General features: G+C 38.0%; 1 protein-coding gene across 2 annotated transcripts in view; it reads left to right on the top strand.

Moving 5' to 3' along the window:
* GPR158 (G protein-coupled receptor 158) overlaps positions 1–15105 on the top strand; it is a 194212-nt gene that overhangs the window by 78035 nt on the left and 101072 nt on the right. For both annotated transcript variants that reach the window (XM_035316265.1, XM_035316264.1), the window contains exons 3-4: positions 3996–4098; positions 11254–11471. In XM_035316265.1, coding sequence (XP_035172156.1) covers positions 3996–4098; positions 11254–11471 — 321 coding nt within the window. The remainder of the gene's footprint in view (positions 1–3995; positions 4099–11253; positions 11472–15105) is intronic.

Below are 15105 nucleotides of genomic sequence, written 5' to 3'. Positions count from 1 at the left end.
TATTCTATTCTATTCTATTCTATTCTATTCTATTCTATTCTATTCTAATTCTAAAATGACTGGTTTTACCCTTCAGGTTGAGAATGTCACAGGCTACATTTGTTTGGTGGTTCATATACGTTTCTAAATTACATTTAGCACATGATGCTACACACTTTCTTTTAATCTATTAGTTTCTTTTTGCCGTCATCTCCGCTTTTATTTTATTGTATGGATGTGATTTCTGCTTTGTGTATCTGCTGAAGTCTTTGTCACTTGATTTCTGTCCAGTCAGATCTGATGAATGGCTTTGCCTCTTTTATGCCAGAAGATTTGGCTTAGACTTCCAAAGCAATTGCACAGTTTATTCTAAGAATCAATTTTCTTTCCAAACTAATATATTCTTTATTATGTTAGATTTCTCCAACTTTGTCCTTTATAACAATCAGCAGAAAAATTAAACCAATACAACCTCTTTCTGCTGGTTTCAATGGTGTGTCTGTGTTGATTCAGGACCCACAATAATTTCAGGGTAAATAATCATATCTTACTCTCTGAGCTGACTATAATTTAAAAGCATAGTATGTTAAACTTAGGAATCCTTTTTATTACACAAATACTGTAAAGCTAAAAATAAAAACTTGAAAACCAGGGAGCGGACAGCTGGAATAAACGTTCTAGAATAAATAGACAACTATAACTCTCTTTTTAGCAAAGGTTATGAAGCTGATGTAAGTTGTAACGAAGCAATCTATAAGAACTAATGGCTGGAAGTTAAAGCAATGAGAGTGCCAATTACAGGAGGGTGTCCTGAAAGGAGTATCAGAGGAAGGCTCACTGTAGCTATCCTGCATCTTTTGCTGTTTGCCTCGGCACTTGCTGTTGCGTACATAAGAGACAGAATTAAATTAGGCACAATTTTTAAAAGTTGATGATCACTGATGAACAAACAATACGCAGAAATATGGTGGTTTTATTCCCACAGTTTTGCTTTCTCATTCATGATAAAATCTGAAACCAGGTCAGCTTCATGCTTCCCTTTTTTGCTTATGCGGAGGTAGGTATTTTTCAGGCATGCTTTTTTCCACTGCTAAGTTCTATATGCATCAAATCTTGTGTGACCTAGCAGCAGATGAATATCTTACTGGCATCGTCTACAAAGTCTGTTGCGAGCTGCTCAGTCCCCATGCTCCCAGTGCCCAGCACCCAGGAGTGACACAGAAGCTGTCTGAAATGCAGTCTGCTTCCCAGTTACATTAAATAATCTTGCTGTGTTGTCAAGGTGGAGCCTCCTGTGCAGGGCTGTGTGCCCTGCAGAACCTTAGGAAGACCATGATCTCCGTAACATTTGCCCCTGCTGGTTGATACAGGAGTAACTTGTAAAATATTTTCAATAAGAGAGGAATTTCTTCATTCTAGGAATAGTATTTCCCACTTTTTTGGCCACATGATATTTTCTTTTCTTCATGCTTCACTGCTGAAATTTCTTTAAAAAAAATGGAAAAAAAAAAAAAAAAGACTTTAAATAGTTCTGTTTCCATGAAATGTTGGTAATCTCTGAGCATGCTGCAGTTTCACAGTTTGAAACTGTATCTGCTTTCTGGAGGGATCCAGGCTTGCTTTCCCTCCTCTTTTCCTTCCACCAGACTGATCCTTTTAATATCTTTGCATGAGATTTTATGGACTGTAAGAAACAGAATTTGAGTGATGGTTCTTATGTCGTACATTACAGCAGCCGAAGACAAGAAACATGGATAATATCTTACACCAAAGGAAGACAGCAGTGTTTGGAACACTGTTCATTTTCAGGTTCTAGACTGGTCAGGAACAATAAAACAGAAAGGTTATGAACTTCTGTTGGTGTGATTGCTGGATGTGTGTGATCAGTAAAGCATTTATTCTAATGCAGAGCTGATTCATGAGGCTGTGACACATTTTTATATGAAGAATTTCTGCAGTGAGAATAGATTATAGATGTGGTCCTATGGGTGCTGTGGTATTTGAAGGATTCAGTTGAAGCTAGCTCTTTTCTTCCTTGGCTTCCAAAAGCAAATGTGTTATCTTTAGCAGCATGTGCATTTGTCTTACAAAGAAAAAAAAAAAAAAAAAACCACAACAGAATATTCCCTTGAAATATGTTTCTGAAGTGTGATGACTGAAAGGGGCTGGAGATGACGGAATTTTCACATTCTTTTCCTTCTTTAACTTCTTTTTTGTGCTTGGCTAAAGAGGTTTTGTTGTCATTGGACTTACACGTTCATCTCACTTTGATGTCTCCTGTCCTCCACCTTGTCAACAGTCACATTTCTGTGGAAGATGAAGTGAGAAGAAAAATTATTTACGCCTTCCCTTTTCTTTCTTTCTTTCTTTTTTTTTTTTTTCTTTCTTTCCTCCTTTCATGTTTACGTAAAGGCTGAATGAATTTTCAGTGTTCTTGCGTGCTGGTTTCCTTCTTATTGTTGCTTTCCAGTAGCACCCACCGGCCTGCACTGAAGTGCTGAACTTGGCGCTGCGTACACATGTGAAAAAAGACTGCTCTGCCCACCTGAGGGCACGAAAAGCAAAGTGGCTTTCCCAGTATCAGGAGGGATTATGCCAGAATGCTGAAATTTGAGATGAATGCTGGAGTTTTTATTAAGTGTCAGCGTGGACTGTCCTCTCATGGTTTGCATTTGATTTTTAAAACTTGTGTCTTATTTACTTAGCCCTGTCCCCTGCATCTTCCTCCCAGCCACAGGCAGTCAGAGATTTACACGTATTCTGCAGTCACGGTCAGCTGCAAACAAGTGAAACTAAGTGGGCAGAGGATATTTTAGTTAAATTATTTAGTTGCTCACTGAGGAAATATGACTGTCTAGTTCCTATTCACAAAGGCATATTGATATGGTATATCAACTCTATTGGTATAATATCTATATACTGGTACCTGTGCTGATGGGAAAGGCATCTAGGATGGTAGTCTACTTTGATGTGGTAAAGTGAAATAAGCATTATTGGGAAAAATAATTTACCAGTGTTTCTGCCTTCACATTGCCAAACTATTTATTTCTTCTGTGTTGGTCACAGCCTATTTCTTGTACGGAAGTGCTCTGACAATAGATGTTCTGTCACCATCAGAAATTTGCTGTGGTGGTCTTCATGTTGGAATTAAGCGAAAAGGAAGCTGATTTAAAGCAAAACTTGTTTCACATGTTACTTCCTTGTAAAGGATGAAGAGAGCTTGGGAGGAAGTATAAGGGCTTCCGCTCAACGTCTGTTTGCTCTCATTGACCTTCGTCAGATTTAGGCCCACAGCCATTTTGTTTAACCAGTTGTTGGCTTTGTCTTAACATGGTAAATCTCCACTAAAGTATGGTTTCCAGCCTGGCAGGGGTACCCAGTACCAAACCATAGGTACCGGGCTTTGTAGGTGGGCTGCAGGTGTCCGTACTCTTCCTCACATAGTATGAGCCTCTGCCATCTCAAATCCCTTCTGTTCTGCTGGTGCAAAGAGCTGGAAAATGCCCAGGAAAAATATAGCCATGTGGTGTCCCACGTAGGTTTGAAGGTGGTCAGGAAAGACATGGTTGTCAGAGATGTGCTGAGCTCTGCAGGCACTGCCTGGCCTGGGCTTGTCCCCTATCTTCCAGCAGTTGTCCCAGCACGTGGTAGATGTGGGATTTGGGGCCTGGGCTCAGGTTCAGGGCTGTGCTCAGGATGCAGTGTGCATGGAGCCTGGCAACTGGGGACACCTCAGAGGGACAAAACTCAAATGTGCCACTTGGTTGGCTTGTAATGGGACAGGTTTTCTGGTAACTGTGCTGTTCACTAGTGATGGAAAAAAAAAAGTTGGAGTGAAATTAGGCTATGGGAAAAGTCCCTCAGAAAATAAATATTGTCAGACTGGAAGGGGTGCCTGCTCATTCTTAAAAATCTGCTCACAGGATCTTGTAATGTTTTTCTTATGCTTCAATGTATATCTCAGTATATGGTTGTATGATCATCTGCATTACTTTTCTTTTTTTCCTTTCTCACAGTGCATGCCAATTAAAGGCCTTGGATTTGTGCTTGGAGCCTACAAATGTATTTGCAAGACTGGATTCTATCATCCCAACATCTTTTCAGTGAACAGCTTTCAGAGTAAGTGCCTTTACTTTAGTCTTAGGAAAAAAAAAAAGAAAGAAAAGAAAGAAAGAAAAAGAAAGGAAGGAAGGAGAGAGGGAGGAAAGGAAGGAAGGAAAGAAAGAAAGAAGGAAAGAAGGAAGGAAGGAAAGAAAGAAGGAAAGAAAGAAAGAAGAGAGATCATTAATAATGCAGGGCTCCTTTTTATCCTAGTCAGGTTTATACAGTGAAATCCCAGTGGTTTGCAACTATCGGATTATGTAATGATTTAAGGAGTTCTGTCCCTTTGGTTTGCCATTTGTGATACACTTGAGGATCCTGTAAAACATACCCACTTTAAGAACATTTGATTTGTAAATAAATTTAAAATTATGAAAAGAAGTCTTGCTATAGGGAAATAATGACTTCTGGCATCTCTGTGTTCAAGTACAAGTATTGAGGATTTTAATCGAATTACTGTCTCTGTTGTTAGGTCAAACTGGAATGCCCTAGCCTCTGGCATTGTGTGTGATTTAATTGTTTTAATTTTACTTCATTTTCAAAGGAGAATCCAAAGGAGCATGTCCAAGCTCTCATTTTTACAGACTATTAGAGATGGGTCAGGTCTGAGAGTTTAGTTGGCAGTATGGTGTGGATGACATATAGTCCACACTTCCCAAGAAAGCAGGTTGTGTGGTATTTACAGTGAGTTAAAGGAAATATGGAAACAGAACTCCATTGATACACAGCAGGAAAAATACAAAAACAAATATCTCCAAAGGTGGTGTCTGTTACTTTTATCATATGACCAAGGTGTGATCTCTGTGCAGACTTTGCTAGTGAATCCCATCCCCAGCTTCTTGGCCCCATGTTACAGTGTACCGGATAACTGGGTTAAATACACTGTTTTGTGTTAACTCGAGCTGGAAATAAAGCTTCTAAGTTCCTTCCCAGATTAGTTACTCACAAGCTATGCTTCCTTATGTTAAAAGTGACAGGTAAAAGGTGGGTAGCTCTTCCTGTTTGTTTGACAACAGGTATTCCCGGTTTATTTACTGCCCCAAATTCCAGAGATTTATTCCTGTGACTTGTGTGGGATGATTCCTGTGAATTGTGGGGATGGCCCATTTTTAATGCTTTGGTCTGGTTTGGATGTAGATTGGCCAAAGTATCTCACCCCTAACTCAGCCTATTTTATATCTCCTGTAAATATATGTAGCATAAATAGCACAGTGTTTAAAAAATGACTTGGTGAGTGTTTGTTTCCTTTCCCTTTTCATATTGTGGAGTGTTGTAGAAGGCAGCCTTGTGATGGTGCTTTTTCTCTGGGCTCTCTATGAATCCTTTAATAGAAAAAGGATGACGCTTGGTTACTCCTGCCGTGCAGTGAGTGTTATGATGGAGTTGGCATTTAACTCTTTGAATGAGCATATGGAAAAAAAAAATCATAGTTTTTTATCATACCAAATGACATAGACCACACAGAAACAATGTGGCTAGAGACATTAACAACAGTAATCATTAGGGATGAGATGCATTTTTAAGTTATATTAGCTGTCTAAAGTGCAGATGTGTGGTATATATTAGTCATCTAGGTTTACACTGTAGTCAGCAGGGAGAGCATGGCTCCCCTGGAGGGTAATCCTGCTGCTTTGGAAATTTGTCTGTAGATGAGAGAAGTAACTCTTTAGGCAAACAGTCTTTTTTTTTTTTTTTTTTTTTTTTTTTCCCTCTATGTAAGACAGAGGAAGGAGCCTACATGACTAACTTAGATTGGATATTTTGCTTCTAAATAGCTAACATACAGTGAAATTTTCCCATGAAACTGTTTGTATGTACTGATATTTAAGGGGATGGAATTAAACGATCTGTGGCCTCTCCGATCTGGCCATGTGTTACTGTGAGCTAACATAAGCATGAGGTTAGAAAAAGTCATTAATAAAGACTGCTTTTAATTCATCTAGATGCAGCTCAATTTGCCAGGCTCTAGAGATGACTTCAAAATGTGAAAAGTGAGACTGCTAGTGGGAGACTGGAAGTGCTGGTGAAATAATGGAAGAAAAAACACTGGTTCAAAGGAGCTTAGCCCTGTCACCCAACTGCATACTGTAAAAACAAAAACAGAAAAGACAACAAGGTTAAAATGTCTGTAATATGCATTTGGAGGTTCAATATGATACTAATACAGGGATTCTAGACATGATTCCTGCAAGTTTTGACAGAAACTGTCTGACCTGAAGATCTCTTTGTGGAGATCGGTTGGTGAAGTGTGATGATAAGAGAGAGGAAACTGTCTAGAAATGTTAATGGCTTAGAAAATATTCCCAGAGAAAGAAAATCAAGAGGCAGGAAAGATTTGCAGGTCTCAGGATAAGATCTAAGTAGGTAGATAAATTAAGAATGACCAGTTTTGTACTTCTGTTGATTGGAAATTTGAATTCAGGGTTGTATCTTGAAATGGGGGTAATTTGTAATGATAATTTGGATTCTGCACCATAGCAAAATATGTTTAATTGCAGTTGCACATTGAGCCTGAAGTAAACGTTTTAAGCAGGGACAAGCTTTTCTTTAGGTCCAGATGAATGTTCAGGTTGAGACTGAAAGATAGCTGGATAAAATGGCTTTGCAGGGATGTTTGAGTCTTTGCAGGGATGTTTGAGTCTCTACACAGTTTGCTCAGTGGGCAGGCTTAAAAGATTGCTTATCTACCTCCTCTGCAAAGTCAGCTGGAGACCTAATGCTGAGATGCAATGTTGCATAAACAATGTCCTCAGTAGGAAAGAGTCTGTTTTTCTGACTTAGAGCAGTACAGTTTTGCTGTTCGCAAGGAGGTTGTGCAGCTTGTGTTGCAGGTTCTAGAAGTGTGCATGGGACAGGGAAATTTGGGCCGTTCTCATACCGATTGGGAAGCCAGGTAGGAGAGCTGTCCCAAGGCTGAGTTTGCTCTTCAGAACTGACAGTGCCAAAAGATGTAAAATTGTTCCATTTTTTTCTGAATTGTTTCATGTGGACTCTTGGTACTAACAGCACCATTATTGCCATATATTTCCAGTGTCTCTTTTGATCAGCTGTCCAGGTCGAACTTTTCAGAAATAACGAATATACAAATTATGTCCATGCAAAACTGTCAAGCCATAGTTGCATAGGATTTCTGACTTAAGTAATCTCAGCAGAAACTGATTTTAGAAAAAGACCTATTTCAGGTCTGCAAGTTGCTTTAACCTGTAAGTGCTTGAGTACCTGGTTATGCACTTTCTCCTAGCAGCTCACTTTTAGGAAGCACTATGAACTTATGTTCTTTGCCTCACAGGTTAATCATATATGCATTAGAAGATCCTTAGTAGAACAGCTGTCATTTGTTCAACCTAAAATTGCATTCTTTAGCAATACATTGACAATGAATTGCAGAGATTCCCCTCAGCTCTTGCTGTTTGGATGTGCAGCCTGCCCCGTGCAAAAAGGTACTTGTCTATCTCTCGTGTCTGGATATGAGACTGCTATGTCTCTGCCAGTGCAATGACCCCAAGTCCCAGGAGGGACTTCAGTCCAGTTCAGCTAGAATTTCCCTTCTTTAAGCCTGCCCCTTGGCTCTGGTTCTTCAACAGGACTCACTTGTCCACATCTCTGTGTGCATGAAATCTCCTGCTGACTTCAGGGATATGTTTCCAGGGTGAGGATTACAACCATGGCTGACCGCACCTTTGAGATGCTAGCAGATCCAGTTCCATTCGCACATGCTGCTTAAGTTACTGCGGCATCACTCTAATGTTGTTCCTAGTCCACATTATCACAAAACAGGAGCAGAATCTGTCTTTTATTCTGCTCACTGCTCAGCATGCCCCATGGTCTCTGTACTTATTGATCAGACAGAAAAGGAAGACTGGGATAGAAGAGAGAAGAAATAGGAAAAAAATAGTACTCAGGCATTATTCCTATTACATTTCATATTAGTTTGTGTCCCTATTCCTATTTTTCCATCAATTCTTTGTTATTTTCTCCATCCATTTTATGCTTTTCTTTGTTTGTTACTTCATTTTTTTTTTCTTTTTTTGAGGAAGGTACTTTTATACATCTTCCTCATCTTCAGGTCTAACAGTGGCACACAGTCTTTCAGTGTTCAATACAGACTCATGTCAGTGCTAAAATTGCTGCTGCCTTACATGGAGCAGAATTGGCTTTTTGTCTGTCTACCTTACCAGTGTTCAAAATATTTGGCCATCTTTAAGGAGGAAAAAGTGCTTTTCTTCACTGGAGGAGTCATGTGGAATCTGAAAGAGCAGCTGAAACAGGAGTAGGCACGGCACAGTGCAGTCTTGGCCTGGCAGTGCTGTATGAGGCAGTCACATCATGCTTAGCTTGGGCTGTCTATGGCTTGAGGTGATGTTATATTGACTTGGGTGAAGGGATGGTGCCAGACATAAAAGGCAGAGTGGTTCAACTATGCAATGTCTGGCAGTGCCCTGGGACAGAGAGCCACGGCGGGGGTGTGAGTAGACTTGGACTCCCTTTCCATGCAAGTTCCCAGTCAGTGGTTAATACAGTGGTCAGTCATTTTCCAAGAGCTTCTTTTAGAGGGTCTGAAAAATGTTTTTTCTTTTTGATAAGGAGAAATAAAAAGTGGAGATGGTAAATAATTTCTTATCACATTGTATAAAATCTCAAGTAGATCCAATTTTTTGGATCTTTCTTATATAAGCTATAATGAAGAATCATTGCAGAGTCAAAAGATGTTAACCAGATAATCAGTCATAGCTGGCAGCACAGGAGATGCATATTGATGATCTTTCTTTGTACACTGCAGAAATCACTACACCAGAAATATCTAAGCAAGAGTTTGCTGTTGCATTATGAAGTCATATCCTTGGGATATTTACTGTAACATGCAACTGTTTATCTGCTATTATCCCCATAGTATGTGATGAGCATACACATGCAGAAACTTATGTGCATGACTGATAAGAAAATAACTGATAAAGTAGATTTGAATGTATCTGCAGCAGCTTTCAGGGTTGAACATTTAAGAAATAAAGAATATCAAGTTTAGGACCCTGCAACATTTTCAAGCCATAGTCACATGTGACTTTAAGTAATCTCACAACTTCTGTTTTTAACTTACATTTCTTCAGTGTTTAAATTTTTACACGGATAATATTTTATTTTACGTAGTTACCACAATAATGCTTTATCAAAGAATGACATATATTTTACTTAGAAATGTGAGGTTTTAAGAAATTAAATAATCTTCTAGGAAATGGACTGATTGGAGGGTGACTTCTTATGGAAATGATAGAGGAACAGGTGGTGGTGGAGAAGTAGGTTTATATGAATACAAATGGAAATGAAGTTGAAAACTTGGGCAGGAGGTAGTGCGTTCTTGATTTGGCTACTGAGATGGGATGTAGAAGACAGTCACTTCTGTCTCTGACATAAGGCAGTGTGGCTGTGTTTCTCTATATGTTAACTGAGAAAATAAAGATGTAACGTTAGAGACAGAAAAGATGGGCTCTGGCAAAGCTTTTGGAGTGATAATGGGCAGAGGTCCATAGGTGTTCAGTTTGATGAAAAGTTTTAGTCCAAGGATGTCTTCAAGATCAATGTTTCTTAGAGGTTCTCCACTTTCATGGGATGCCCAAGCATGGTTATTTTCCAACATTTCCATTCTTACCTCCCATAATCTGGGTCAAAAAGACACTAGATCTGTTCTTACCATCTCATGGTGTATAAGCAAATCTAGCTGCCAGCATTAGTCAGCACTTCTCTGCTATATTCAGGTTTCCAACATCTTTGTTTAGAATAAAGATCCAAAGAGAAATCCACGATTTTCATGAAAAATACCAGCCTGTTCTCACCATGGGATATGAGAGAGAAACACCTTTCACCGAAGGTGAGGAGTAAAGGGCTGCTGGAACAGCACACCAAATGTTTATTTACTTGCATGTATGAATGGTTTGTCCTTTTCCTAGGTTTTGCCCATCAGCAGACATGTTCCTGCACATTCAAGCATACATTTGAGAAAGGAAAAAGTAATTATCCTTGTAGATAATCTTCTGTTTCAAATATTTCAACCTCAAAGTCTGAAGAGTTTCATACACCAACATGCATATGTGCAACATTACTGAATTACGCCATCTCTTGAATTAAGACTAGATAATGCAAGATTTACAACCTTCACTGCTGCAGGAGAATTTTGATCCAAGATATTGGAGTGATTTGCTAGCCTTGTGAAAAGTGAGAAAAGTTACCATGCTTTTTAACACATCATTGATATGGTTTCAGCCACATCTCTGAAGCTTCCCAACTTGTATTGCTCCTATTAGTAACTTTAAGCAAATTCAGCTTGCCTTTTATTTAGTTACCATTATTCTGGTTTCCCCCTTTTTCTTTCAACCTTTTCTTCCATTAGTTGACTGTAGGTTAAGCAGTCTTGCGGGGGGTTACTCTCAAGTGTTCGTGGATCAGGAAAAGCAGAAATACTCCTGTATGCTCTCTTGGTGGGTTCATTTTGATGGGCCAAATGTCATCTCAAGAACAGCTGATTTTCATAGACAAGATATTAACTTGCCAATGGGGTTTCAAGGTTCTCTAGTGTGTTTATGTGAACTGTAGAAAATTATACTTAATGTATATGTGCTGGTTTGGATTTGAACACAGAATAGTGCAATTGTGCAACTGTTTGCTGAACAAAGACGGTGGTTTTATATATATATTTTTTTTTTCTTAATTTTTTTTGAAGCTAATTATTTCACTAGATAGCATCTTTATGAAATTGAGGAACAATCTCAAATAAGACCAGAGCTTGTACAGCGAGCCTTAAGTAGTTAATGGATCTACTCTTCATGTGTCTGTGTAAAATTGTTTCCTTATTCCCAAATCTTTGATGTAATTTTCCCCCATTCAGAAGTCTCCTTAAAAGAATTTCCTGTGCAGATTTAGCCTTCCTTAAATACAATGGGAATGTATTTAGCATTTAATAAGCTCACTTTCCCTCATGTCTAAATTGGTCTGCATTTTCTGAATGTGATAAGAGAGAGTGAAATGACAAAAGCAGCCCTGGCAAACTATTTCATCCTTCAAAGAAAGAGTAGAATGGGGAAGGAAAGGGAATCAGCAGAGAACTGTTTTGCTCGTGTATGGATGAGCTGTGCATACTGTACAATTAAAGTTGTCCCCCCATTGTCCCACTCGATCTTTCAGGGAAGGATACAGATAATCGCTTTTCTGGAGGTGACTTGTCGGAGGAAGTCTACACCTGCCTGCCCTGCAGGGAAGGATGTTCTTACTGTACAGATGATACTCCCTGCTATGCACAGGAGGACAAGTATTTACGGCTTGCTATCATCTCATTCCAAACTCTCTGTATGCTGCTGGACTTCATAAGCATGCTGGTAGTCTACCATTTCCGCAAGGCAAAGGTAAGCAGCCTAGTTTTACTTTAATCTTCCTTCTCACTGAGTAGTACAGACTCATTTATGTTAGGTGTGTAGCTTCTCATTTAGAGGACACTCAACTGCTCAAGTAAGGAGCACAACTCTTTCTCAGAGGATTGGATTTCCCTACAGGAATGCTTTGCTGTAGGCATGGAGGTACCTAAATGGTTTATGTAAATTTTTTATTTTTTTATTTAAAAAAAAAAAAAAGGCTGAACAAGTTGTCTCCCAGTGAAATCTGCTTACATTTATAGACGGTCTGTAAAAATCAAGGAAACCTATAGTGTTCAATGTCGTTTTGGAAAATCAGGCCAATAATGGAGGTACCTAAGGAGGTATGTAGGTATTTATACACTCCAGATCTTGAATGTCTCTGGCTGTTTTACCACTGCTAGGAAGGATGTGTGGTTTCAATATATTTGAGACACTAGCTAGATAATAAACTTTCTGCTTTTACCTCATTCAAAATATATTTACATGTAATATCTCATGCAATTTCACTGTTGGCTCCGTAAATGCAGAATATTCTATGAAACTTCCAATTTACTAAAAAAAAAAAAAAAAAAAAAAGAATGGAAGCTGGCACATATTCACTACCTACATTTGGAAGACGTAGGTGTGCACACAATATGCTACATTGTTGAAATTAGTAGCTTCATCCATTTTCCATAACTAGATAAGCATTTCCATTTTGGTTTTGGAACACTTGATCCCACAATCTTCCTAATCCTACACTGTCTGTATTACAAATTTGTGGCTCGTTTTGAAAGACTTTAATATCCTGGCAGGAAATCACAGAATGAACACTAACATTATTTTTTTGTGTGTGTCTGTTTCTGACAGAGTCTTTGCATTTAATGAAATTGCATCAAATGATTCAAATTACAGACTTAATTGTATTTATAAAGTTTTTCATTATGAAAAGTATTTTGCAGGCATCTATTTAGTTGCCTAATGTTAACTTAGCAGAAGAACTTAATTTCAGTTCTGAGAGGTTTTAATCCTCATGGTAATGTTGCTTGCTTATACTGGTTGTGTAAAATAGATCATGATGAAAGAAGTGTTCCTCATGAGTAAAACTTTTCTCTCTAGTTCTGCAAAGTGAACAGAATAGCTTACTTCATGTCCAGCTCTTGCAAGTTTGCCCTGATGTTTTTCTCAATAAAGTATTGATGACTTTATAAGAAATTTCTATACTTGTTCATTTTAATTAGTTTGAGGTCAGATGTGAATGAAATTACACAAACTTGCAATTGAACACTTACATATGTTTTGATATCGTATTCACTACTGTTAAAAATATATATATTTATTAAACATATTAGAGAAATCTTGAATTTCACAAAATCTGCTAGTTATGCCAGGTACGTTTTTACTGTTGTGACAATCAGCCATTCCTCCAAAGTAAGCTATGAGTAAAGAACCAAACAGGATCTGAATGTTTAATACCAAGGCAAACCAGGATCATATACACACATTTCCATGTTTCTAAATAATTTTTCAGTCTTTATATAAAAAAATCATAAGCTTATTCTTTTCCAGAATACCTGTTACCTTGAGCGATTTATCATGACATCTAAACATGAGAACCAGACATAAAACAGAACTTTTTTTTTTTTTTTTTTTTTTCCCAGAAAACAATTGATGTCTTTGAGATATAGCATTTAATTTAGTTGGACAGAGATGGATTCAGTTATAATTTAGATACCTTAGAAGAAAGTTTGACTTGGCTCTAAATGTGCATGTCACAAGGAAAAGACAAAGGAAAGTGAGACAAAAATGTCATGTGGAGATTAACAAACCTTTCCTTTATGATCAATGTTTTCAAGAAACAGGAATTGAAAAATAGATGTTCCATTGCTTTTCATGGCAGTCAGCTGACTTTTTTTCTTGGATTCCTTTTATGTTCAATATCTTGTTGGTACAGCACGATTTTAAAAAGAAAAAGATTTGTATGATTAACATAAAATGAGAAGCTTTATGAACAATGAGTATTTGCATAAGAAAACTGCTGGTTACATTCGATAATGACAGAAAATTGGAGTGAATGAAGAAAACTGGTAACTGTCTACTCTCCACCAAGGGGGAAAAGTCATGGAAATTAAAGAACAGCTATTAAAGTATTCAAAATATCTGCATTTTGAGAATTTCCAGCTGTTAGTGGAACAAACCTCAATTGGATTAGTGTATCCATGTGTGATTAAACTTAACTGTGTTAAACTGCTAATATCTGTTGTGCTGGGTGGGTGTCAGAGAAGAACATTTTTTGGATTCCCTCCCACATACGGCACTAAAATATTCAAATAATTAGAAAAAGTAATTTTTAATATAGCTTTTTAACAGAAAAAAGTATATACTGCTATGATATTAAGAAATAGTCTTCAAAGTCTTTACAACTGCAAAATAGAGTGTTCGGAATATAAAAATACTAATCTAACACCCCAGTGTTGAAAAGAATGAGGTGTAGATATGTGGCAATTTGTTGTAGTAACTGACTAGTATAACATGCTCAGTAAAATGGGAAACTGGGTGGGGTTAGGTTACCACTCTAGTAGATGTGTGCATAAGAGAACATTACTCAGTGCTTGTACTTTATGGACGTTCCTGGTAAATATTAATTTCAAAAAGCCAAGGTCTTGAAAAGGTTGTCTGGCGACAAAAAGTGTCTTGGGAAAAAACATCCCTGGCACCCTGCCTGTTACTTTGTGAGTTGCAGGAGTTGAGACAAAGAACAGTAAAGGTCCACGAGGACTCTTCAGATTGCAGTGGAGGTGTCAACCTTGGTCTCAAAAAGCTGGCATATCAGGAAGTGCAGGTGCAGATCAGAAGTATTTTAGAAAAGAGAAGAAAAATCTCAACTATTCGGATCATACTGGTTCCACATATTAAGACCAAGAGGTACTCATAGTGGAAGCTAATGGAAGAGTCACTCATCTACTTGGTTTCATCAACAGTGTGGAATATATGCTAGGTCTAAGCCAGTAACTAAATAGTTGACTGTTGGTAATAGATCTACTGCTCCATTCCCAGAGAAGATCATAGCAGTGGGAAGAGAGATGTTTTCAACAATTACTTCCAAAGAGTTATTGACAGAATGTGAAGGTACAATTTTATTTCTGACATGACCTTTATTACTAACCTAGGGTGTAATAATAATGATCTACAGGGGAACCTGGGAAATATCAATAAAAGTGATTTCATGACTGAAGGATCTTGACAAAATGAATGTCTATAAATCAGCAAAGCCAGATGACAATCTTCTAAAAGTCAGCTAGTTCTGAAAGAACCTCAGAGGCTTCTTAAGGCTTCTCTAAAGAGTCCTCTTTAGACTTCCAAAATAACTCTTCTAACAAGTTGCTGAATTATTTACTGTGGTGGAAGCCACTGCTTATATTAATAGCAGTAGAGGAGGAATGGAAGATAGGAAATGTGACATCTGCATTTGTAGAGACTGCTGATAATGATGACAAGAGCTAAAGATCAGTAGGTCCAGCTGACACACCAAGTAATTCATAGAAATGTTAATAAAGAACAGAACTACTAGGTCTATAAATAAGTGTGAGAAGTAGACTTTTGTGAGAATGTGAAGTCCTTACAAATGTATTTATAGCTCGGTGAA

This window comes from Oxyura jamaicensis, chromosome 2, assembly GCF_011077185.1.
Source record: "Oxyura jamaicensis isolate SHBP4307 breed ruddy duck chromosome 2, BPBGC_Ojam_1.0, whole genome shotgun sequence".
In the NCBI taxonomy this organism is placed as follows: Eukaryota; Metazoa; Chordata; class Aves; order Anseriformes; family Anatidae; genus Oxyura; species Oxyura jamaicensis.
The sequence above is the reverse complement of the archived record's forward strand: the minus strand, read 5'-3'. Positions and strand labels throughout refer to the sequence as shown.